This window comes from Oncorhynchus mykiss, chromosome 3 (assembly GCF_013265735.2).
Source record: "Oncorhynchus mykiss isolate Arlee chromosome 3, USDA_OmykA_1.1, whole genome shotgun sequence".
NCBI classification, from domain to species: Eukaryota; Metazoa; Chordata; class Actinopteri; order Salmoniformes; family Salmonidae; genus Oncorhynchus; species Oncorhynchus mykiss.
The window spans coordinates 55,831,847-55,858,479 of NC_048567.1; the positions used below are offsets into that span (position 1 = coordinate 55,831,847).

Below are 26,633 nucleotides of genomic sequence, written 5' to 3' on the forward strand. Positions count from 1 at the left end.
ATTCATGATGATGACTGCTTGCTACAGTGGATATATCTGTGGCCAATGACCTTGAGCCTTCTTGGATGGGCACTTCTAATGTAAATCTATGGCAGCACCCAAGGGGCTTGAATTTTTAATCTCTCCCCGTAGATCTTGCGGCAACATAGTGTCCCCATGAGTGACAAAACACTGAGCCAATCACTGCGCAATTAGAGAACATTACCAACCCCTGCGTTCCTTATTTTCCGCTGGCTGCCCCACCACCACAGAAAGCACTGAGCTAGGCTGAAACACCTGCATTTTGGAACTCCCTTACTCAAGAAAGCAAAAAAAGAGACCATGTTTGTATGTGGCTTTATTAACTCAATAATTTTTTTAACATTGTTTGCAAACTGATATGTGACATGTATTAATGCCAAAATAACATGCAAAACAGGCAAAAAATAATTTAAAAAAAGAAACTAGGGACTGTAATGTTTACATGTGTGCATTTATTTATTTTTCTTCTTCTGTGCATTTTCTATGGGAGTTAGCAACCAACTTTAAGGTGCATTACCGACACCAAATGGACTGGAGTGTAGATCAGAGACAAGGAAGGTTTAAATCCTACCTATTGTGCTCATTTCCCTAAGAAAACAAAATACATAATGAAATACTACATCCAGGGCCGGATTAATGCAGAGGTTTAACGCAGTGGCGGTTCTAGACGATTTCAACTGGGGGGGGGGGGGGGGGGGGGGGGGGGGGGGGCAAAGCTGGGGCCAGTTGTACTGTTAGAGGGGCCAGTTACATTAGACGTTATTGTTGTCATATCGTTTTCTTCACGGCATTGCAGGCATTAGCAGGCAAAAGACCATGTTCTTAATACTTAAACAATGTTTTGCATTTTCTGTCTAATAATGGATGTAAAAAAAGAACAATAGCAAAACATTAGTTATGTAAAAATGATTTCATACTCCACATTTAGGGGGGCCAAAATGGTTTTCACAGGGCTTGTGTATGTGTGCAATTCAAAGGGTGAATGGGCAAGACAAAATATTTAAGTACCTTTGAGCGGGGTATGGTAGAGGTGCCAGGTGCACCAGTTTGTGTCAAGAACTGCAATGGTGCTGGGTTTTCCACAGTCAACATTTTCCTGTGTGTATCAAGAATGGTCCACCACCCAAAGGACATCTAGCCAACTTGACACAACTGTGGGAAGCATTGGAGTCAGCATGGGCCAGCATCCCTGTGGAATGCTTTCAACACCTAGAGTCTATGCCCCAATAAATTGAGGCTGTGTTGAGGGCAAAAGGGGGGTGTAACTCAATATTAGGAAGGTGTTCTTAATGTTTTGTACACTCAGTGTATACTGTATATATTATGTATGTAGTGTATATTTTGTATTTTTTTTACAGCAACCACCAACCACAGGAGGACTTAGGAGCTCACTCTCAATGAGTGTCATAGGTAGTCAGCCTGCCACTCTGCTAAACATCCGCTCTGCTCTCAATGTTCAAAATACACCGGAGATCATAATTTAGTCACAGAAGATCAATAGTTTATAAAAAATTATATGAGTGGACCTAAACGATGGGGTGACCAGGGATGTTCTCTTGAAAAGTGAGTGAATTTGACCATTTTCCTGTTCTACTAAGCATAAAAAGTACTTTTGGGTGTCAGGGAAAACATATGGAGTAAAAAGTACATTATTTTCTTTAGGAATATAGGGAAGTAAAATATGTTAAAAATAGAATGAGTAAAGTGCAGATAACCCCCCAAAAACGACTTAAGTAGTACTTTAAAATATGTTTACTTTACACACCACTGTTGAACTCGAGATCAGAGTAATATTCAGAGCATATTCATTTCCAGTTTATTACTGGGTCAATCCTGGTTTCCTGACCGTTATTAAGCACTCAAGACCTTTCTCGTCCAGGACCACTGAGCTAAAGATTTGTACAACTCTCATTGTTCTATCTGTGACTAGGATTTATCAATTTTTTGCTGAACGGATATGAATTAGTTCGGACTTCCGGTTTCAGTCTTACCGAACCACCAAAATGGCGAAAGTCGCCAAAACACACGAAGGTAAGACTATTTATTTAGAAAATGTTGTAAATTGGTATTATAATTTAACTTGACGTACGTCGGGTTCCTATTAAAAAGAGGATCAATATGCATCCATTGTTTAGAAGCTAGCTACATGTTTTAGCAATATTTTCATTCGTGACAACCTAACGTTAAACGCAACGAGGACAGATAGCTAATGCCCCCCTCCCCCCCACCTGCTAGGCTAGCTAGACAATACAACATTTCTACAACCATGATTTCCTTGATCAGTATGCTCTTCAATTATACTATTTGTGTAGGTGTTGCTATAAGAAACTTGCTATGGTATAGATATGGCTAGATTTATTTAACAGCGTCAGTGTTGTTGTAGAAACTAAAATGGCGTTGGAAGTATGGCATGATGTCGGACGGACACCGCACTGATCCTAGTATCATAACGTTTGACGTGTTCCAGATTACACGTATCATGAATACATTTTGTAGCTAAGTAGCTATGATAGCCAACGTTATTTGGATAATCTAATCTTTGTCCAACCAGTACGGTCTGATTGCGCTCAAATTGAAACTAATTTACCAGGCCCTAGGTCAGCGTTTTCCAAACTCGGTCCTGGGGAAACCAAGCAAGGGTTAAGGTTTTATCCCTAGCGCTACACATCTGATTCACAAAATCAAATAATCATTAAGATTTGATTATTTGAATCGGCTGTGTAGTCCTAGGGCAAAAACGTGCCCCCCTTGGGGTCCCCAGAACCGAATTTGGGAAATGCTGCTTACTTTGTCAACACGGCGATCGATTTGAGCACAGATGAGAGCAAATGCGTGCTATACAAGCATACTAATTGATTACAATACAACAGCAGATTTTTAAAAATGAAATATGTAGCTTATCACTACTGCTGATGCTGTTTGAGTTTTTGTTAATTATCATTTGGAAATATGCTTTATCTTAGGTGATGCGTTTGTCCATATTTTTCAACACCCTGAAAGTCAATGGCTGTTGTGTTATTCTTCCCCCCTGTCCCCAGACATTGAGGCCCAGATCCTGGAGATCCAGGGTATGAAGGCTGCCCTGGTGGAGGAGGGAGCAGATCAGGGTGTGGGCCTGGACTCAACTGGATATTACGACCAGGAGATCTATGGTGGCAGTGACAGCCGCTTCGCTGGATATGTCACCTCCATTGCTGCCAATGAACAGGAGGATGTAAGTGTTGCATGTCAAATCCTGTGTTTTGATGTATGTATTCTTGTTTGTTTTCTTTTTTACTTTGAAAATGGTCAAATAAAAGTGTTTTATGTTGTCTGCAACACTGACATCCTCCTTCTTTTCCTAGGGGTGAGGCGTCATATTTTTAATGGTGTTGACTACTCCATTATGTCTTGTTTGCGAGCTGGGAGAGTCTGCCTTAAGTGGCTAGGCTTGACCAGACTCTTCTCTCTCTTATTTTCAGGATGACGAGGAGGACTCTTCAACAAGTCTACTTGGACAGAAGAAACCGGGGTATCATGCTCCGGTGGCTATACTCAATGCGATACCACAGTCAGATGAACAGGTTAGCCCCAGTAACACCATCTCCAGCTTTTGCAATAAGTGTAGAATTCTACTTTTGAGTTCAAACCTGACAGAGAACCTATTACCGAACCTTATTGCACAAGTTTTGGATTTGCTTAATTTTCCTGCTACTATCTTGTCATATACATTTTATTATGGCTAGTTCTCACATTAAATGTATGTTTACCACGATGACATGTATAATAAAATGCTGTGTTCTCTCTCCTCTCAGTACGACCCGTTCGCCGAGCACAGGCCCGCCAAGATTGCAGAGCGTGAGGACGAGTACAAGGCCAGACGACGACAGATGATCATCTCTCCGGAGCGACTCGACCCCTTTGCAGACGGTAAATTTCACCCCTCCATCCTCCCTCCATAGTGTCCTCCCCTGTTCATGTTATACCCTCTCTCCCTTATCCCATGGCTGCCTTTCAAGAGTTTCAACCCACCTCTTGTTGCTTAGCCCTTCGAGCACTGTGCAACGGCTTGCTCCCCAGACTAAGACCTTCCCGTGGTAATCTTTCCTGGCCCGAGGGCGGTTGGTTCTCTTGTCACTGCGCCTTTTATCACTCATCATTTTCTCTCAATAAAATCTCTTTGCTTTGAGGCAAACGGTCTGCGATGCAGATACAAGGTTTTTTTCTTCTTGGAAAATGACAATAATTGTAAACAGGATTTAAGTAGCATAAAATAAATGTCTGCCAGTGAGGGGTTCCATTTTGTTTTAGGGAGAGGTGGTTTGCGGTTGTCTTGGTTAGACTTTCGTACCGAACACTACATGGGTGGCAGGTAGCTTGTGTGTGTCTCGAAGGGTTAACATACCCATGTGGCTATCTCATGTACTGATGGTGGAAAGAACTGTCTTACTCTTAAGAAAGGTATTAAGTAATGTGAGTAGCAAAGAAAATAAACTTCTATATGGGGTTGATGGTCAACTTTGGGGTAATTCACCTGCTCGTGCAATATGCTGCACCCTACTGTGCCCAGTAGGCGGGAACACAATGACCCCATACACACCACCCCAGAAACGTGCTGGCTGTATGAAGCTTGGCTCCAAGTCACTGAAAGCCCCTAGATGGCAGACCACCTGGGTACAGATCTGAAGTATTTCTGTGTAGAACAAGAACACATAAAATGAGCAATGCAATCAGACCACCCCTTTTCTTCCAAGTGGCCCTTCCTTCACTACAGTATCATTGTGCAGGCTTATGGTCAGTTACCACCACTGTTGGCTTGTCAGATTTCTAGGGGTTGGGGAACTTCCATTAGAAAAGGACAGGACGTCACAAATTATGTGTATGTCATCAACATTACTGAGTTATGGTCTCAGATTTCAACACACATTTAATTGGCTTTTGGTCCAAGTCGGTTCAGGCGTCGTAACTTGGACTCCAAGTGTGTGATTTAATAGAGTGAATTACAATTGCGGTTTAATCTTTGGCAATGGGCTTGTCTTGCCCCTTACCCCTCACAGGGGCAAGGAGCCGTCAACTAGCTATATTCACATTCCTCAAAGCCTAAATGAACTGAATAGTCCATCAGTTAACAAGGAGGGCCTGTCTCTCAAAATACGGCTTGACTAGCCATTGAGCATTTGATTAACTAAGCACACACATTCTAGAATAGGATTAAGGTATTTATCTACACAATGCAACAATTTGTTTGTAGCGACTGAAGCACCCATGTCTCTTTTCTGAGATGAAGTGGCCTCAGTGCCTCTATGTAGTCTGGGTAGGCCTGTATCAAGCCTGCATGTAGACAGCTCTGTCATATACAAAGATGTTGTGTAAATATATTTCTATTTTACATCTTTGTAAAATAGAAACATATCAAGAAATCTGTGTGCCGCAATTCCACAGGCCCATACTAACTGTCCTTAATTTCTCTCCTACAGCAGTACTGCTTTGCCAGTCCTGTACTGCACTCTCTTAAGGGTGCAGCAACTCATCCTGTGTAGGTTATGGTGAACAGACAGAAGCGTGTGCTTGTCAGTTTTGTCAGGGTCCGCTGGTGGTCTGTCTGGGTGGGGGGCAGCTCTTACTCAATAAACCTCTACCATAAGAACCTTTTTAATTTTGTCTTCTACCCTAGACTTTATATCATTACATTTAAATTACATTTAAATTTCATGGTAGTCTTTTGCTTTAGATTGATTTTGTAATTCGTAATGAATTTAAAGAATATATATTTTTCTAAAAAGGAAGCCAAGATCTACGTTTACGAAGTTGAAATAGTAATCGACTGATGTCAAACTACCAGCTGCTTAGTAGCAGGCAGCCTGTCCCCCCCCCCCCCCTCCTGGAACTAATCGTAGCCTTCACGGCCCCTGATGTAAACGTGTAACTACATATAGATGCTCTCCCTACCCTGGGTTACATAAAGTAGCTACACATTTATCTCACAAGAAGATTCCTAGATTTGGGAACAATTTAGATTTTAATTTTATTAATCAATACTTCACAATCTAGAGGGTATTTTACATATTTTCATTTATTTAAGGTTTGAGCCCCAGGAGGATTTTTCTTTTGAGTGACGTAAAAAGAAATCACAGGTGGTATGCTTATGTGTGTGAGTTCCAACCCTTTTCCAAAGTGTTACTAATGGTAAAGAGACATTTTCTAGGCTTCTTTTCTGCCGGTTGAAGTCTGACTGCAGAAGGACCCTTGGCACTGAAAGTGTACGTATTCTGGAGAGCACAGCCCAGGACCCCTGCATCAGTGATGGCTTTATCCTCGCCTGTTATCTCCTTAAAAGAAAGAAAAAACCCACCTCAGCTCTTTCTCAATGTATCTGCCTGTTGTTTTTTATTCAGCTATGTTTGTATGTAACGCAAGCAAGAGAGGACTGCCTGTATGTTGTGTATCTAGGGTTGTCTTGTTGTGATTCAGCTTAAGGAACTAATACAGTAAAAGTTTCTAAAGAAGTGAGGGCCTAGCTGAGCTGGCTGTGTTTTACTTGCTGTGTTTTATGAATCCGGGTCCTGGGGCGTGTTCTAATCGGCTGCCCTGTGTCTTGTTGGTGCTCTCTCGCGCAGGGGGCAAAACGCCGGACCCAAAGCTGCAGTCCAGGTCGTACATGGATGTCATGAAGGAGCAGCACCTGACCAAAGAGGAGGTAAGACAGACCAGATATACCTCCTTTGTGGTTTAGCTCAAGGGCATAACTTTGTCTTCAGGTAATGTGTCTATTAGTGGTGTATCCATAGAGGGTTATAAATATTTCATTATGTGGGTCTGTTCAGTGTGGGGTTTTGTTGCCTTCAATACACTTCTGTCCTACAAACCTCACGGGAAACTTTTCCCTGTTGTGGTTAGTCTCTGGTTCGTGTTCTCACTCTCTCTTCTCCCTTTATGCAGAAAGAGATCCGTCAGCAGATGGCAGAAAAGGCCAAGACGGGAGACCTGAAGGCTGTCAACGGCTCTGCTGCCTCCCAGGCTGCCGCTGCCGCCGCCAAGCGCAAACGTCGCTGGGACCAGACGGCCGAGAAACAGGACCAATCAGGAACCCCCAGCAACACCGGCACACCCAAGAAGATGTCTAGCTGGGACCAGGCTGACCTGTCTGCTGAGGTAAAACATCTTAGCTGATCAGATCAATCAAGTTTATGCTAGTGGAACTAAGGACATCAACCTGGCTTCATTTCTGGTCTGTAAGAATTCATTGATCCCTTTATCCCCTGACTCTTTCTCTCTCGCGCACTCTCCACAGCAGACCCCAGGACACACCCCTGGCCACACCCCCTCCAACAGCCGCTGGGACGAGACCCCTGGCAGGAATAAGGGCAGCGAGACCCCAGGGGCCACTCCCAGCTCCCGGATGTGGGACCCAACCCCCAGCCACACCCCGGCCGGAGCAGCCACCCCAGGCAGGGGGGACACACCGGGACACACCACCCCCGGACATGGGGGAGCCACAGGCAGCGTGCGCAAAAACCGTTGGGATGAGACCCCCAAGACTGAGAGGGAGACCCCTGGTCATGGTAGTGGTTGGGCTGAGACTCCCCGTACAGACAGAGGAGACGAGTCTGTGGGAGAGACCCCCACCCCCGGGGCCAGTAAGAGGAAGTCCCGTTGGGACGAGACCCCTGCCAGCCAGATGGGCTCTTCCACTCCACTGATGACCCCTGGGAAGACCCCCATTGGAACCCCTGCCATGAATATGGCCACTCCCTCTCCAGGTACTGTCAATCACCTAACCTGCATTTCAACCCATTTTCAATATAGAGGTAGAATATCATTTAAAACTGATAACTGTTGGCAAATCATGTTTGTTATTAGGTACTTGTTGTTCATTTATTAGTAATATAAATGACTAGTAATAGAAGTAGTAGAATGTCCCACTAAGACGTGATACTAGGTTGAGGCGTGTTTTACATTGTGTTTCCTATCCTGTCAGGTCACCTGATGAGCATGACCCCAGAGCAGCTGCAGGCGTGGCGTTGGGAGAGGGAGATCGATGAGAGAAACCGACCTCTCACAGACGATGAGCTGGACGCCATGTTCCCAGAGGGATACAAGGTAGAGTAGACTCTCTCGCACTCACCAGCACAATGGAGAAATCACATCATATCTATATTAAATGAGTGAATAGTCTTCAGTAATGATATGATAATGAGTTGGAACAGGACAGTTTGTCTCTGGTCAGTGTCACGTTCTGTCTCTCTGGGTTCAGTTCCCCACAACGGCGTGTCTCTTACTGAAGACATCAAGGCGTTTGTCTGAGAAGACCTCAATCCTGTACACACAAAGAGTAAACCGTACTGTAAAATAAGTTACCTGTATAGTAAGTGAACAGTACTGATGTTTCATCTTCCACCTCCCTCCACAGGTCCTTCCCCCACCAGCAGGCTATGTGCCCATCCGTACCCCGGCCCGGAAGCTGTCTGCCACACCCACCCCCATGGGGGGCATGACGGGCTTCCACATGCAGCAGGAGGACCGCTCCATGAAGCAGATCAACGACCAGCCCAGTGGGAACCTGCCCTTCCTCAAACCAGACGACATCCAGTACTTTGATAAACTGCTGGTTGAGGTAGATGAGTCCACTCTGAGCCCAGAGGAACAGAAGGAGCGTAAGATCATGAAACTGCTGCTGAAGATCAAGAACGGAACACCTCCCATGAGAAAGGTGAGACCAGCTGCCAACTGTCCTCATAGTTGACCACAGAATAAAAAAAATGGAACTTTCCCTGACCAAGATGACTGCCATTATCCGCACATTCTACGAGCTATGAAGGTTTATGACATAGGCTACTCTAGTGTCATATTGTATCTCTATGGTCTTTACTCCATCTTCCTTTTGGTATGGAACTCTCACCACTGAAAAGTCAACTGTCCAGTCTAACCCCATTGCGTCTCTCCTCAGGCTGCCCTGCGTCAGATCACAGACAAGGCGAGGGAGTTTGGAGCAGGGCCCCTGTTCAACCAGATCCTGCCCCTGCTCATGTCTCCTACTCTGGAGGACCAGGAGCGTCACCTACTGGTCAAGGTCATTGACCGCATCCTCTACAAGCTGGACGATCTCGTCCGCCCATACGTACACAAGGTGGGTCAGTGTGTGTGTGTGAGTGGCAGTACTCTGACTCTGTTACACTATGTCTCCTGTGCTGAGATTGGCACTGTGTGTGGTTCACTAATTGACTCTGTTCCCCAGATCCTGGTGGTGATTGAGCCCCTGCTGATTGATGAAGATTACTACGCCCGAGTGGAGGGCAGAGAGATCATCTCTAACTTGGCCAAGGTGAGCCCCACTCCCAGACCTAGTTAGGTAACATGCCTGTTGGACCTGTCCGTGGTCAGATCAGGGCTAGTACTTCGCTAGCTGAAAAACCAGCACGAGAACTAGCCAATTTGACATCCATTTCTGTTCTCACCCTGCACCCGTTGGTTACATTCCTACAGCGAGTAGAGAATATTTTTTTCTCTCTCCAGAAATCACATTAGAAAAAGACACTTATGCTGTCTATGCAAGCAGTGTCATGAACACCAATTAATCTGTTGATCTCTTTCCATGTCTCTCTCCTTCCCTCCCTTTCTAGGCTGCCGGCCTGGCCACTATGATCTCCACCATGAGGCCTGATATTGACAACATGGACGAGTATGTCAGAAATACAACAGCCAGAGCTTTCGCTGTCGTAGCGTCCGCTCTGGGTATCCCATCCCTGCTGCCCTTCCTCAAGGCTGTGTGTAAGAGCAAGAAGTCATGGCAGGCCCGCCACACGGGCATCAAGATTGTCCAGCAGATCGCCATCCTCATGGGTTGTGCCATCCTGCCCCATCTGAGGAGTCTGGTGGAGATCATCGAGCATGGTGAGCTGAGGGAGCAACGCAGATAGTATGTGACTTGAAGGGGTAGTTTAGTTCTACTATCTAGTAATAGTCATTTTGTTATTTTTGGGCGTTACTATCTAGTAAATGTGATTCGTAGTTTAGCTTTTTTATTTAAAAACAATGTGTGCTTTTTCAAGTTAATTGTCTTTTTAAGTGCATTTCACACATGGTCACAAAACACACTACCAGGAAGGATAAAATATGATCTCTTACTGACCTTAACTGTTTGCGCCCCCCTCAGGTCTGGTGGATGAGCAGCAGAAGGTGCGGACCATCAGTGCCCTTGCCATTGCTGCCCTGGCGGAGGCTGCCACTCCCTACGGTATCGAGTCCTTTGACTCCGTACTCAAACCCCTATGGAAGGGTATCAGACAGCACAGAGGAAAGGTGAGGACAAAACACTAGAGGACCAAACTGTTGAGGACTCATTGCCTTCGGTTACATGTCTGCGAATCATTCTCGCCTGTTTGACCTATCAGTGGTCAGATCAGGGCTAGTACTTCGCTAGATTGACACCAACATGAGAACTGGCAGATGTGACATCATTTCACTTCTGTTCTCACCCTGCACTTGTTGGTTACATTCTTAAAACAAGTAGTTAATACAAGTTTACCTGAAATCACATTCAACTTTATCAGAGTATCTTGGCTGTGTCGACCTGGTAACTGAGTTAAACATCTGGGTTCCAGGGTCTGGCTGCGTTCCTGAAGGCCATTGGCTACCTGATCCCTCTAATGGATGCTGAGTATGCTAACTACTACACCAGAGAGGTCATGCTGATCCTCATCAGAGAGTTCCAGTCCCCTGACGAGGAGATGAAGAAGATCGTGCTCAAGGTGAGGGAGCCTAACTTTGTGTGTGTGTTTGTGCGCGAATCATTCTCGCCTGTTCGACCTATCAGTGGTCAGATCAGGGCTAGTACTTCGCTAGATGGACACCAACATGAGATCTGGCAGATGTGACATCATTTCACTTCTGTTCTCACCCTGCACCCGTTGGTTACATTTCCAAAATGGAAATAAGTTGCTAGCTAGTACACTTCAAACAGAATTGGTGTATGTGTGGCCTGTTTCTAACCCCCATTGTTCCCCCTCTCTTCCAGGTGGTGAAACAGTGCTGTGGTACTGACGGTGTGGAGGCCAACTACATCAAGACAGAGATCCTGCCCCCCTTCTTCAAGCACTTCTGGCAGCACAGGATGGCCCTGGACAGACGCAACTACAGACAGGTAGGTACGCACAACTCACACACACACATGACTCCATACACTAACGACATGTTGAATTTGTTTGGTCAAGTAGGCAGTTATGTATCAAGTATAAATAGAAAAGCAGAAATGAAGGTCTGTGCCAAGGCTTGTAGCAGAAGATGACTGGTGATTTAAGAGTTAGATTTACTAAGTAAAGTTCGACATTAAGTTGAACTATACCAAGCAACGATAAGCAGAAGATTTTATGGTTGGATTTCAATGTTTAGTTCAACGTTAATTAATCACTGCCGTGTTTCCCCCGAGGCTTGAACTGACCAAATTCCCCCCCATCTCTCTCCAGCTGGTGGACACCACAGTAGAGCTGGCCAACAAGGTGGGAGCAGCAGAGATCATCTCTCGTATAGTAGATGACCTGAAGGACGAGGCAGAGCAGTACAGGAAGATGGTGATGGAGACCATAGAGAAGATCATGGGGAACCTGGGAGCTGCTGACATCGACCACAAGCTGGAGGAGCAGCTGATCGACGGCATCCTGTACGCCTTCCAGGAACAGACCACTGAGGTGAGACCTGGGGGCACGTTCAGCGAGGAACAGTGTTGTGGAGCGTTCAGATAGAAATGGTTTATGTAGAACAAATATGGCTTTATGACCTGTAGAATAAGGAATCGTGTCAGCTCTATTCATCACATTTCTATCTACAAGGTTCCAGAATGTTTGCCGACAACCTGGCTCAGGGTATAACTTTAGGGACATAACGTTGGGGAATGTTCAGATAGACATTTTGTAAAGCCTGTGATGAAACAAGTTATCCCTGTCTGAACAGCAGTGTGGACTTCTGGTAGTCTGAGGTTTGATGGGAGATTCATATTGATTGGAATGGGCAAGCGTCTGTGTCTGAAATGGCATACTATTCCATTTAAACCAGAGCCCTATGGGCTTTGGTCAAATGTAGTGCAGTATATCGGGAATAGGATGCCATTTTGAAAGCAGACACTGTCCATTAGCCTACCTGTGTAGACTGTAGACTAAGACTAACTCTAGTTGACCTCTGACCCTGTGTAGGACTCTGTAATGCTGAACGGGTTTGGCACGGTGGTGAATGCCCTGGGGAAGAGGGTGAAGCCCTACCTGCCTCAGATCTGTGGTACGGTACTGTGGCGTCTCAACAACAAGTCTGCCAAGGTCCGCCAGCAGGCAGCTGACCTCATCTCTCGTACCGCCGTGGTCATGAAGACCTGCCAGGAGGTTAGACTGACTCAAACAGACACACACTCGTACTCTCTCACTCATAAACTTCGCCACGAACGTCACTAAAGATGTGCAGGGTTTCTCTTCCTTTCTAAACCTCTCTTTCTCCCCTCAACAGGAGAAGCTGATGGGTCACCTGGGAGTGGTGTTATATGAGTACCTAGGAGAGGAGTATCCTGAAGTACTGGGAAGCATCCTCGGTGCTCTCAAGGCCATCGTCAACGTCATCGGTACGTAAACATCACCCTCTCACTACGACACCGGTCTTCTCTCTGCGAATCAATCTCGCCTGTTCGACCTATCCGTGGTCAGATCAGGGCTAGTACTTCGCTAGATTGACACCAACACGAGAACTGGCAGATGTGACATCATTTCACTTCTGTTCTCACCCTGCACCCGTTGGTTACAAATGAAAAGTCAATTGGCATATAGTGTCTTCCAAAACACAATTTATTCTCCTTGTTATATAGCGTAGGACACCATTCCTCTCGCTTCCTGAAACATACGCTGCAATTATTTATGAGAAAGCACTCAAGTTGGAAGAGAAATGCCTATGAATGAATTGGGTTAGTTCAGTGAAGAACATGGATTGGTCTGTACAGAGGGTTCAACACTATTAACATTAGAAGCGTGGTTATGGTAGTAGTAGTGGTGGTAGTAGTAAGACTGGTTGATATGCATCAGACATCTGATTGGTTGTCTGTCCTGTCATTCATAGGCATGCATAAGATGACTCCACCAATCAAAGACCTGCTGCCGCGCCTGACGCCAATCTTGAAGAACAGACATGAGAAGGTGCAGGAGAACTGTATTGACCTGGTGGGCAGGATTGCTGACAGGTATGTGTGTGGTGATGGCCTTGTATATTTCAATCTTTGACTCTCAATTCGACTTTCCTCGACATCCTGTCTCTTCCTTCTCAACCGTATTGGAGAAGGTTCCAGTTCCCTCTGGGAGAGGAGGAAAGATGAATTGAGAGAGCCTCTGATGCCTACTCATATGTGCAGAAATTGATACACTAGTAGATGTTTCATCAACCATGTTATAACTCCTACCCTGCTCTGTCTGTGTAGGGGTGCTGAGTACGTGTCGGCCAGGGAGTGGATGCGGATCTGTTTTGAGCTGCTGGAGCTCCTCAAGGCCCACAAGAAGGCCATCCGCAGAGCCACTGTCAACACCTTTGGATACATCGCCAAGGCTATCGGGTGAGTGCTCCAGTCTCTGGCTAATTCATGACCATACCATCCTCACAGTTTGTCATCTATTAGGGATTCGGTTTGGAAATTAAATGTCTGCTCAAGGACGTTGTGTTCAATTGAATGTTTTCCCCTCCCAAATGTGAGCATTTTCATTTGTGCTTGGTCATATTCCTTTTGCTGTTGTGTTTTTTAATGTGCACTGATTTAGCATGTGGGTGACCTCCTGACCCCTCTCTCCCCCTCCAGACCCCATGACGTGCTGGCCACACTACTAAACAACCTGAAGGTTCAGGAGCGTCAGAACAGAGTGTGTACCACTGTAGCCATCGCCATCGTGGCTGAGACCTGTTCTCCCTTCACCGTGCTCCCCGCGCTCATGAATGAGTACCGCGTGCCAGAGCTCAACGTGCAGAACGGCGTGCTCAAGTCCCTCTCCTTCCTGTTTGAGTACATTGGGGAGATGGGCAAGGACTACATTTACGCTGTCACGCCCCTGCTGGAGGATGCACTGATGGACAGGTGAAAGGATTGCAGCATTGTGATGTTTTGGCTTCAGTTCTAGTAACGCAATGAACTCCTTCACTACCCAGATAAACATAACATTTCCCTCCTAATAAGTATTCATTATATCTACAAGCAGTACATTTAACAACTAGCCGTGGTGAGTTTCAGCCCTGTATGTCAACAGTGTTGGCAGGCAGTTGACTTGGTGGTATTATGCCTGCGAATCATTCTCGCCTGTTTGACCTATCAGTGGTCAGATCAGGGCTAGTACTTCGCTAGATGGACACCAACATGAGAACTGGCAGATGTGACATCATTTCACTTCTGTTCTCACCCTGCACCCGTTGGTTACAAAGTAAAGTGTAATTCATTGTCAATGAGGATTTCACCCTCAGCCTTAGAATATGCAGTGCATTTGGAAAGTATTCAGACCCCTTGACTTTCCACATGTTATGTTACAGCCTTATTCCAAAATTGATTAAATCCCCCCCCCCTCAATCTACACACAGTACCTCATAATGACAAAGCAAAAACAAGTTTAGACATTTTTGCTAACTAATAAAAAAAACTGAAATATCACATTTACATAAGTATTCAGACCCTTTACTCAGTACTTTGTTGAAGTACCTTTGGCAGTGATTACAGCCTTGAGTCTTCTTGGGTATGACGCTACAAGCTTGGCACACATGTATTTGGTGAGTTTCTCCCATTCCTCTCTGCAGATCCTCTCAAGTTCTGTTGGATTGGGAGTGTTGCTGCACAGCTATTTTCCGGTCTCTCCAGAGATGTTGGATCAGGTTCAAGTCTGGGTTCTGGCTGGGCCACTCGAGGACAATTAGAAACTTTTCCTGAAGTCACTCCTGCGTTGTCTTGGCTGTGTGTTCAGGGTCGTTGTCCTGTTGGAAGGTGAACCTTTGCCCCAGTCTGTGCTCTGGAGCAGGTTTTCATCAAGGATCACTGTACTTTGCTCCATTCATCTTTCCCTCGATCCTGACTAGTCCCCCGGTCCCAGCTGCTGAAAAACATCCCCACAGCATGATGCTGCCACCACCATGCTTCATTGTAGGGATGGTGCCAGGTTTCTTCCAGACGTGACACTGAGCATTCAGGCCAAAGAGTTCAAACTTGGTTTCATCAGGCCAGAGAATCTTGTTTCTCATCTTTAGGTGCCTTTTGGCGAACTCCAAGCAGGTTGTCATGTGCCTTTTACTGAGGAGTGGCTTCTGTCTGGCCAGTCTACCGTAAAGGCCTGATTAGTGGGAGTGCACCAGAGATGGTTGTCCTTCTGGAAGGTTCTCCCATCTCCACAAGCGAACTCTAGAGCTCTGTCTGAGTGACCATCGGGTTCTTGGTCACCTCTCTGACTAAGGCCCTTCTCCCCCGGTTGCTCAGTTTGGCCGTGCGCCCGGCTCTAGGAAGAGTCTTGGTGGTTCCAAACTTCTTCCATTTAAGAATGATGGAGGCCACTGTGTTCTTGGACCTTCAATACTGCAGAATTTTTTGGTACCTGTGCCTCGACAAAATCATGTCTCGGAGTTCTACGGACAATTCCTTTGACCTCATGGCTTGGTTTTTGCTCTGACATGCACTGTCAACTGTGGGACCTTATGTGTGGTCCCACAGTTGACAGTGCATGTCAGAGCAAAAACCAAGTCATGAGGTCAAAGGAATTGTCCGTAGAACTCCATGCACTGTCAACTGTGGGACAAGTGTGTGCCTTTCCAAATCATGTCCAATCAATTGAATTTACCACAGGATGACTCCAAGTTGTAGAAACATCTCAAGCATGATCAATGGAAACAGGGTGCACCTGAGCTCAATTTAGAGTTTCATAGCAAAGGGTCTGAATACTTATCTAAAGGTATTTGTTTTTTATTTTTAAAACATTTGCAAAAAATTCTAAAACCATTTTCGCTTCGGTATGGGGTATTGTGTAGAGATTGCTGACAAAACATGTATTTAATCCAATTTATAATAAGGCTGTAATGTAACATTTTGAAAAGGTGAAGGGGTCTGAATACTTTCCAAAGGCCCTTTCCACCTTTTGATTGGACCCATGTTAACCCTGTTTCCCCACTTTCTCTCCTCCTTACAGAGACTTGGTCCACAGACAGACAGCCAGTGCCGTGGTGCAGCACATGTCCCTGGGCGTCTACGGCTTCGGCTGTGAAGACTCGCTCAACCACCTGCTCAACTATGTGTGGCCCAACGTGTTTGAGACGTCGCCCCACGTCATCCAGGCTGTGATGGGGGCCTTGGAAGGCCTCAGGGTGGCCATCGGCCCCTGCCGCATGCTGCAGTATTGCCTACAGGTAACTACTATCACTACTGCCTACACCAAGGGTGGGTGAGCTACGACCGGTGAGCCTCGTCCGCCACCCAGATTTAAATGGCCGCTCCCTAAAAAAATCTGTGGACCTCCGACTTTCGAAATCCAGATATGGCCTGCAAGCCACAAGGTTTTCCCACCCCTGACCTACATCACTGTTCTTCTTGCTTTGGTACAGGTAGCAGACTACTAAATATGTATGTCTAAGCTAGTTCCAGAATAGCCCAGTGTTGAATCAATATCAAATGTCCAGAAAAGGATGTAAATGTGAACTTATATTTCTATCAACCGAAACCTACCCTTTATGACGTCCATGAAAGAACTGCTGTGGATATTTAGCAAAAATAACAAACGTAATGAAAATATAGTAGCACTGTAAGTACAGCCATTGAGTGTGATGCTCTAACACAGTCTCCTCTCCCCAGGGTCTGTTCCACCCAGCCAGGAAGGTGCGAGACGTCTACTGGAAGATCTACAACTCTATCTACATCGGCTCCCAGGATGCTCTCATTGCTCATTACCCACACGTCTACAACGATGAGAAGAACCCTTACCTCCGCTATGAGCTGGAGTACTTCTTGTGATTCTGCTCTTCTCACTCTGACGATTTCTCTCCCTCTTCTCTTTGTCCTATCTCTCTTTGTGTATAGGACTTGGTCCATTTTTTATATTATTTATCTCCTCTGTCTTTGTAGTGGTTGTATCCAACACAGCCACAGTGGCTGTGGCCTGAGATTGATTTTTAATACAATAAAAACTGTGTATGATAGGGAAATGGAGTATAAAATGGAACAACTTCTTAGAGCTTGTATGTATTGTTTTGTTTTCTCCTTTTTCTAATCATTTCTATAAGGAATGACAGACAGTACAGTAGATGGAGTGCAGGCTCTAAGTTAGCCTTGTTATGGAATGGAAAAGCAACTCAGTGAAACTCTTTAAAATATTGTCATGGTTTCTTTTTACCGGCCTTGACCATTCCTTCTCAATGCTTTGCTCGCTTATCAGTGATCACCCCCCTGTTCTTATCAGAATGTTGCTTTATTTGACTGAATAAACGTTTGTGTATAAAATAAAACCTCTGCTTTATTGAGTTGGTCAAAGTAAAGCATGAGACATGACTACTCATAGGAGTAATAATATGGAAAGCGGTCTATGAAAAGTACCATCTTCCTTTCCCTATGTCTATGGTCATAACCTTGGAGGGAAAATAACTCCTTGGTGGAATATGTGAGAACATACCAGCATTCTCCAGATTCAAATTCCACACAGATCACCTTTGCCACCTTGTGTCACATCCTCATGTTCCACAGGCACTACTAGTCTTAGATGAACGATAAAAATTTAAAAAATGTAGTTAAATGTACACAAGCTGGGGTAGAACATCGACCATACCAAATTAGCTATATTTCACCAAGAAATGCCACAAGATTACATTACAAAGGCTACAGTTTGTTCAGAAATCAACCCTCTATAATGCCTTTTGTTCCCTTATCAGGCCCTGTCATCCTGCTGAGACATAACAGACCAAGGTGAAGGAGTGCTCCGGGTAGCTAGCCCTGTGGTTTTGACGTGGAAGCGAATGCTTGCGTGCCTCTAAGGCTATATGGGGATTCTGGGAAAGGACGTGTGTGTTTGGGCTACAGTCAGTGGGTGGGAGAGAATCAAGGGCAAGGCCCCAATAGGCCTATAGGTAAAGACTGCTGACACTTTAAATTGAGAATTTCTATTACCCATGCTTTTTAGTTCAGGACTGCTTAATCTGTCCAGGAAACAGGCCCTTTACGTTTGTGGGACACCCTCAGGTTTACGCCAGAAGCAACACTTACTCATGTATCTGTTAACAGAACCACTCTAAAGGTCTGATGATGTCATGCAAGAAGGTGCAAAGGCACCATCCTTCATAATAGATCAGTGGTACATATGTTACTCGTCGTGTGGGTTAAGGCCAGTGGAGCGAGGCAGTGGACCTAGTTCTGTCCCCATGCTGTAACATGGCTATAGTCAACCTATCACCAAGGAAGAGCTCCAATTCTTAATGGAGACCATTTCATAGTGTGGTCCTTGAACTGGGCAACCAGCGCACAGACAGGCACCCAGGCAGTCTCCCAATCAGCCCTGATAAGAGGAACTCAGAGCTCAGCTCTCTCAACACACACACTGTCCTCAAGAGACTCAGACTATATCATAGAGCTGAGTGAGCAATGAGCTTGGTGGAGTCTGAGTCTGCCTGGAAACTGGGTCAAAGGCAGCGCATGCATGGTTCTCTATGCAGAGTAGTGAAAGGGGGGATACTGCTGAAGTGTAAAGATATAAGTGGTGGGGGAGGGTTTCCATTGTAGGGGGGATGAGGGAGATGAGAAAGAGGCCCTGGATCGAGTAGTAATCATTTGTATCAGTAATGTGAATCGTGCTCGCTTTCGAGAATCCGACTTGATATGGCACCATAAATTAGGAAGATGTACGAAGGAAGAGTTTGATTCTCTCCCTCAAGTCAAAAGTCAGCCATTCTGGCGACCATGGCAGGGGGTGGGGACATTTAGTCACGACTTTGTACTAGTGGGGCCTTTGCCAGGTCAGATGTCCCCTGAAGGGTTTAGTGTAGTCGTTGGTTAGTGTGACTGGTGTGGTGTGGCTGGCTGGCTACTAGTTTAGGGGTGGAGGTGGGTTTTATGATTTTGTCAACAGGAAATAGATCAGAGATGCAGGAGAGAACAGTAACCCCAACAATAATTGACTGTAGTGGACAAGCTACATTTGTGCTCCATAGTTCTGTGCCAAATGTCCATTCTCGTGTAACTATATAAAGAGCTATTTGATTCTCTCTAACAATCCAGAACTAGGTATGGTAATGACTGAGACATTTCCTGTTTGGTCTCCAAAACACAATAGACTCAGGAATGCATCTTCCTGAACACATGCAGTATCCTACCTGCTGACTGCACAAAAGGTGGTGTGTGTGTGTTGAGATAGGCAACAGTAAACATCTCTGTTGCTACTGTACACAGAGACTAAGGCATAAGGAAAAGAGCATTTCAGATTGATGATGAGAAATAACCCTGTTTGTTAAAAAAAATCATATTAAATCAAATTGTATTTGTCACATGCTTTGTAGAAAACAGGTGTAGACTAACAGTGAAATGCTTATTTATGGATCCATTTTCAACAATGCAGATTTAAAGATAAAAAATAGAAATATTGACATGAGGAATAAATATAGTGAAAAACAAATAACAATAACGAGTCAAAATAACATGTCTATATACAGAGAGTACCAGTACCTAGTCAATGTGCAGGCTTACGAGGTAATAACATGGCCATATACAGAGAGTACCAGTACCTAGTCAATGTGCAGGGGTACGAGGTAATAACATGGCCATATACAGAGAGTACCAGTACCTAGTCAATGTGCAGGGGTACGAGGTAATAACATGGCTATATACAGAGAGTACCAGTACCTAGTCAATGTGCAGGGGTACGAGGTAATAACATGGCCATATAAAGGGAGTACCAGTACCGGGTCAATGTGCAGGGGTACGAGGTAATAACACGGCTATATACAGGGAGTACCAGTACCGAGTCAATGTGCAGGGGTACGAGGTAATAACATGTCTATATACAGAGAGTACCAGTACCGAGTCAATGTGCAGGGGTACGAGGTGATAACATGTCTATATACAGAGAGTACCAGTACCAAGTCAATGTGCAGGGGTACGAGGTAATAACATGTCTATATACAGAGAGTACCAGTACCAAGTCAATGTGCAGGGGTACGAGGTAATAACATGTCTATATACAGAGAGTACCAGTACCAAGTCAATGTGCAGGGGTACGAGGTGATAACATGTCTATATACAGAGAGTACCAGTACCAAGTCAATGTGCAGGGGTACGAGGTAATAACATGTCTATATACAGGGAGTACCAGTACCGGGTCAATGTGCAGGGGTACGAGGTAATAACATGGCTATATACAGAGAGTACCAGTACCAAGTCAATGTGCAGGAGTACGAGGTAATAACATGGCTATATACAGAGAGTACCAGTACCTAGTCAATGTGCAGGGGTACGAAGTAATAACATGTCTATATACAGAGAGTACCAGTACCAAGTCAATGTGCAGGGGTACGAGGTAATAACATGTCTATATACAGAGAGTACCAGTACCAAGTCAATGTGCAGGGGTACGAGGTAATAACATGTCTATATACAGAGAGTACCAGTACCAAATCAATGTGCAGGGGTACGAGGTGATAACATGTCTATATACAGAGAGTACCAGTACCAAGTCAATGTGCAGGGGTACGAGGTAATAACATGTCTATATACAGGGAGTACCAGTACCAAGTCAATGTGCAGGGGTACGAGGTAATAACATGTCTATATACAGGGAGTACCAGTACCGGGTCAATGTGCAGGGGTACGAGGTAATAACATGGCTATATACAGAGAGTACCAGTACCAAGTCAATGTGCAGGAGTACGAGGTAATAACATGGCCATATACAGGGAGTACCAGTACCGGGTCAATGTGCAGGGGTACGAAGTAATAACATGTCTATATACAGAGAGTACCAGTACCGGGTCAATGTGCAGGGGTACGAGGTAATAACATGGCTATATACAGAGAGTACCAGTACCAAGTCAATGTGCAGGGGTACGAAGTAATAACATGTCTATATACAGAGAGTACCAGTACCGGGTCAATGTGCAGGAGTACGAGGTAATAACATGGCTATATACAGAGAGTACCAGTACCAAGTCAATGTGCAGGGGTACAAAGTAATAACATGTCTATATACAGAGAGTACCAGTACCGGGTCAATGTGCAGGGGTACGAGGTAATAACATGTCTATATACAGAGAGTACCAGTACCAAGTCAATGTGCAGGGGTACGAGGTAATAACATGGCTATATACAGGGAGTACCAGTACCGGGTCAATGTGCAGGGGTATGAGGTAATAACATGTCTATATACAGAGAGTACCAGTACCAAGTCAATGTGCAGGGGTACGAGGTAATAACATGTCTATATACAGAGAGTACCAGTACCAAGTCAATGTGCAGCGGTACGAGGTAATAACATGGCTATATACAGGGAGTACCAGTACCGGGTCAATGTGCAGGGGTACGAGGTAATAACATGTCTATATACAGAGAGTACCAGTACCGAGTCAATGTGCAGGGGTACGAGGTAATAACATGTCTATTAACAGAGATTACCAGTACCAAGTCAATGTGCAGGGGTACGAGGTATTGAGGTAACTATGTATTGTATACTGAACAAAAATATGAATGCAACATTTTTTTTATTTCACCTTTATTTAACCAGGTAGGCAAGTTGAGAACAAGTTCTCATTTACAATTGCGACCTGGCCAAGATAAAGCAAAGCAGTTCGACACATACAACGACACAGAGTTACACATGGAGTAAAACAAACATACAGTCAATAATACAGTATAAACAAGTCTACATACGATGTGAGCAAATGAGGTGAGATAAGGGAGGTAAAGGCAAAAAGGCCATGGTGGCAAAGTAAATACAATATAGCAAGTAAAACACTGGAATGGTAGATTTGCAATGGGAGAATGTGGAAAGTAGAAATAAAATTAATGGGGTGCAAAGGAGCAAAATAAATAAATCAATTAAATACAGTAGGGAAAGAGGTAGTTGTTTGGACTAAATTATAGGTGGACTATGTACAGGTGCAGTAATCTGTGAGCTGCTCTGACAGTTGGTGCTTAAAGCTAGTGAGGGAGATAAGTGTTTCATGCAACAATTTCAAAGATTTTACTGAGTTACAGTTCATAAGGAAATTAGTGAATTGAAATAAATGCATTAGGCCCTAAATCTATGGATTTCAAAAGACTGGGAATAGAGATATGCATCTGTTGGTCACAGATACCTTAAAAAAAATGTAGGGCTCTAGATCAGAAAACCAGCCAGTATCTGGTGTGACCACCATTTGCCTCATGCAGCACGACACCTTTGCATAGAATTGATCAGGCTGTTGATTGTGGACTATGGAATGTTGTCCTCTTCAATGGCTGTGCAAAGTTTCTCGATATTGGCGGGACCTGGAACACGCTGTCATACACGTCAATCCAGAGCATCCCAAACATGCTCAATTGGTGACACGTCTGTGAGTATGCATGCCATGGAAGAACTGGGACATTTCCAGCTTCCAGGAATTGTGTACAGATCCTTGTGACATGGGGCCATGCATTATCATGCTGAAACATGAGGTGATGGCGGCGGATGAATGGCACGACAATCTCATCACGGTTTCACGGGATCTCGTCACGGTTTCTCTGTGCATTCAAATTGCCATCGATAAAATGCAATTGTGTTCGTTGTCCATAGCTTATGACTGCCCATACCATAACCCCACTGCCACCATGGGGCACTCTGTTCACAACGTTGACATCAGCAAGCCGCTCGCCCACACGGCACCATACACGCTGTCTGCGGTTGGATTTACTGCCAAATTCTCTAAAACGACGTTGGATGCGGCTTATGGCAGAGAAATTCATATTCAATTTTTTGGCAACAGGCTTGGTGGAAATTCCTGCAGCCAATTGCACGCTACATCAAAACAGCTTGTTTATATTTTTGTTCAGTGTACATATAGGTTGAGATACAGTGACTAGACAACAGGATAGATAATAGACAGTAGCCGCAGCATATGTGGTAAGTGTGAAAGTGTGTGTGTACAGTGCCTTGCAAAAGATTTCATCCCCCTTGGTGTTTTTCCTATTTTGTTGCATTACAACCTGTAATTTAAATTGATTTCACAATAAAACATATTTTGCATCTTCAAAGTGGTAGGCATGTTGTTAAATCAAATGATACAAACCCCCCAAAAACCTTTTAATTACAGGTTGTAAGACAACAAAGTAGGAAAAATGCCAAGGGGGGTGAATACTTTTGCAAGCATGTGTGTGTATATGTATAGAGTCCAGTGAGTGTGCATAGGGTCAGTGCAGGTAGTCCGGGTAGCCATTTGATTACAGTATTTAGTAGTCTTGTTTAGAAGTCTTATGGCTTGGGGGTTGAAGCTTTTCAGGGTCCTGTTGGCTCCAGACTTGGTGCATTGGTACTGCTTGCCGTGCGGTAGCAAAGAGAACAGTCTGTGGCTTGGGTGGCTGGAGTCTTTTTGAACATTTGTTGGCTCTTCCTCTGACACCGCCTGGTATAGAGGTCTTACAGTTTAAAAATAAAAGGTTCCTGGAGTATCCTTTAGGGGTTCTTCAAATTGAAATTGTGGGGGAACCCCTATATGTTCTTAGAAGAACCCTTTTAAAGGGTTTTTCAAATAACCCCTTTTTAATTTATTTTATACATTTTACCTCCCTTTTTCTCCCCAATTTTGTGATTATGATCTTGTCTCATCGTTGCACCTCTCCAACGGGCTCCGGAGAGGCAAAGGTCGATTCATGCGTCCTCCGAAACATGACCCACCAAACCGCGCTTCTTAACACCTGCTCGCTTCACCCGGAAACCAGCCGCACCAAAGTGTCGGAGGAAACAATGTTCAACTGAAGACTGAAGTCAGCCTGCAGGCACCCGGCCCGCCACAAGGAGTCGCTAGAGCGTGATGATCCAAGTAACTCTTTCTTGGTAATTCACCTGTAGTGTAGCTAGCTGTAGGCCACTGAACATTACCAAAGCAATTTACAATTTTAGGCTCCCTAGTGGTGCAGCGGTTTAAGGCACTGCATCTATGCTAGAGGCATCACTACAGACCCTGGTTCGATCCTTGGTTCAATCGTGGGCTGAATCACAACCGGCCGTGATCGGGAGTGCCATGGGGCGGTGCACAACTGGCACAGCGTTGTCCGGGTTAGGGGAGGGTTTGGCCGGGGTAGGTTGTCATTGTAAAATAAGAATTTGTTCTTAACTGACTTGCCTAGTGAAATAAAGGTTCAATATAAAAAAATATTTTAAAAAACTATCTCTGCCATGACTAAGAATAGTTGTTTTTCCTATTCTAGCCACTGGAGGGGAGCAGAGGGAGAGATCTACCGAGCGTTGCTGCTGACAATCGGCGATGACTCTCCTCAAATTCTGCATCTGAGTGGAGGAGAGAGCGAGAGGCTGGAACTTCCTGTGTGCAATCTCTGTTCACCCGTTTTACATACAGTACATATGAATATTTCCGGAGCTGTAAAGTGAGAGAGAGGGAGTGTATGGCGATTTAGAGAGAAAGTCCCCAGTGCAGAAGCAGTAAATGCAGATTGTTTACATTAGTCGGATAAGCTTTTCCTTCTTCTGCTCACTGTGGCGGCGGTTGCCTCGACTCACCTTCGCCGCAGATAGCGCCAGTGGAGCTGGCCATGGGGCCGTGATACAGCCCGGGCCCTGACCGAGGATCTGCGTTGCATGAGAAAACTAACATTATTTACTTCCCTGACTGCTGCATCAAACAAGAGCGATAAAGGAAAAAACGTTTTTTTTTTACTGAAATATTGTTCCAAGACAATTGCATGATCTGATGTTTGAGGGAGTGTGTTGATGTGCGGACCAAGCTGACCGAGATTATTATGGCTGTTCTTAAACTCGTCGAGCAGGTAGCTATGCCAATTCGACTAATAATTTATATTTCGTTTTTCATAGATGGTCTATAAGCATTACCATTGTGGTTACTCTCTAAAGAAATGCCTAAGTAAGTCCTGGGCAAGCAGAATGTTTTTGGGAACGTATTTGAGAAATTATTCTTAATGCATCGCATGCAAGCGAGAGGAAATGGATTTTCTGGTGCCTATAAGGAACAGATGTGGTCCGTTACGCGAGCGAGCGGTGTGTTATCGCATTTTATAGAGGCATTTGTAGTAGTTCTTTAGTACTTTGTTCCGCTCACCTTTTTAAAATTAGGACAACGGATTCGGGGTGACTTCCTGCTTGCTCTTCTGATTAAGAATATGTACCCTGGTTGTATCACCGCCATCGGAATTCAGCTGTGAATTCCTTAATCGTCTCTAATGACAATGTTGCTGTCTGCCCCTGTTTGTGATATTTAAAGTTATCTCAAGTTGACTCTCTTTATGGCTACTTTTAACTCTCCATTCTTGTTCAAAAGACAGTGTTCTGCATTTTGGGCTTGCCTAATCAAGTTCCCCATTTCTTTCTTCCTCCTAAATTATATTTAGCAAGTGCGGCCAGAAACATTGCATTGTGGCCAATGGCTGTAAAAAATATTGTATATGCTCCCATGGTGAAGTTTGAAGTAACAGAAGTAGGCAATTTTTCTCAACATCCTACTCTTCTGTAGGATGTTGACAAAAATTGCCTACTTCTGTTACTTCAAACTTCACCATGGGAGCATATACAATATGTTTTACAGCCATTGGCCACAATGCAATGTTTCTGGCACCACTGGCATATTTGATTGGTTGTTCACCATGTAAGGGTCTGTTTTGGTTCTAGAGGTGCTGAGTGACAGGGTCAAAGGGATAATAATGACAACATCTACAGAGGTCAAACAAAAAAACACTGATTTCAAAGTTTAAAGGTCTAATGCAACTATTTTTTTAAATATTAAAAAAAAATCTCAAATCAAATAATTTTGGGGTAACAATGAAGTACCTTACTGTGATTGTTTTAAATTAAAATGGTAAAAAAAAATAGCTTCTTACCAAAGGGCAATTTCTCAAACAAGAATTTAGAATGTGGTCTGAGTGGGGAGGTTTGGAATCCTCTTTCTTATTGGTCTTTTAACTAATTTACTGCATGGTGATGTCACCATGGAAGGCCATAACTCCATCCCACCAAAACTTTTCAACCAGCTCTTACACTAAAAGGGTGTTATAATAATTTTCACAGTATTATTCTAACCTCAGTGTGTATATACAGTGGGGCAAAAAAGTATTTAGTCAGCCACCAATTGTGCAAGATCTCCCTCTTAAAAATATGAGAGAGGCCTGTAATTTTTATCATAGGTACACTTCAACTATGACAGACAAAATTAGAAAAAAAAATCCAGAAAATCACATTGTAGGATTTTTTATGAATTTATTTGCAATTTATGGTGGATAATAAGTATTTGGTCAATAGCAAAAGTTTATCTCAATACTTTGTTATATACCCTTTGTTGGCAATGACAGAGGTCAAACGTTTTCTGTAAGTCTTCACAAGGGTTTCACACACTGTTGCTGGTATTTTGGCCCATTCCTCCATGCAGATCTCCTCTAGAGCAGTGATGTTTTGGGGCTGTTGCGGGGCAGCACGGACTTT

General features: G+C 44.4%; 2 protein-coding genes and 2 non-coding genes across 9 annotated transcripts in view; all 4 read left to right on the forward strand.

Moving 5' to 3' along the window:
* Positions 1 to 1,896: 1,896 nt before the first annotated feature.
* LOC110520240 (splicing factor 3B subunit 1) lies at positions 1,897 to 17,478 on the forward strand. Of its 4 annotated transcripts, none has more exons than XM_021597411.2 (23): positions 1,898 to 2,052; positions 3,060 to 3,235; positions 3,483 to 3,584; positions 3,816 to 3,930; positions 6,618 to 6,697; positions 6,940 to 7,152; positions 7,295 to 7,760; positions 7,979 to 8,100; positions 8,411 to 8,710; positions 8,948 to 9,127; positions 9,236 to 9,322; positions 9,621 to 9,891; positions 10,154 to 10,299; positions 10,602 to 10,748; positions 11,015 to 11,140; positions 11,463 to 11,684; positions 12,186 to 12,368; positions 12,490 to 12,601; positions 13,090 to 13,210; positions 13,445 to 13,576; positions 13,817 to 14,089; positions 16,170 to 16,386; positions 16,829 to 17,478. In XM_021597411.2, exons 1-23 carry the CDS (start codon positions 2,025 to 2,027, stop codon positions 16,985 to 16,987), a joined length of 3,978 nt encoding a protein of 1,325 aa, XP_021453086.2. In that variant the 5' UTR covers positions 1,898 to 2,024; the 3' UTR covers positions 16,988 to 17,478. The 4 variants fall into 4 exon arrangements, with proteins under 4 accessions (XP_021453088.1, XP_021453086.2, XP_021453085.2 ...); XM_021597410.2 differs by having other exon boundaries at positions 1,899 to 2,052; positions 7,292 to 7,760; XM_021597412.2 differs by lacking the exons at positions 1,898 to 2,052; positions 3,060 to 3,235; positions 3,483 to 3,584; positions 3,816 to 3,930 and adding an exon at positions 3,986 to 6,260 and having other exon boundaries at positions 7,292 to 7,760.
* Positions 10,359 to 10,497, forward strand: LOC118964367. The gene has a single exon (XR_005051417.1). It is a non-coding gene; the product is annotated as a small nucleolar RNA SNORA72 (small nucleolar RNA).
* On the forward strand, positions 11,908 to 11,977 carry LOC118964369. Its single transcript, XR_005051418.1, has one exon. It is a non-coding gene; the product is annotated as a small nucleolar RNA R38 (small nucleolar RNA).
* A 6,994-nt stretch (positions 17,479 to 24,472) lies between the features above and the next one.
* Positions 24,473 to 26,633, forward strand: part of ankrd44 (ankyrin repeat domain 44) — a 33,780-nt gene continuing 31,619 nt past the window's right edge. For 2 of the 3 annotated variants that reach the window (XM_036974662.1, XM_036974666.1), the window contains exon 1: positions 24,473 to 24,970. In XM_036974662.1, coding sequence (XP_036830557.1) covers positions 24,944 to 24,970 — 27 coding nt within the window. In that variant the 5' untranslated portion in view covers positions 24,473 to 24,943. The remainder of the gene's footprint in view (positions 24,971 to 26,633) is intronic. The other variant, XM_036974663.1, reaches the window with a different exon arrangement.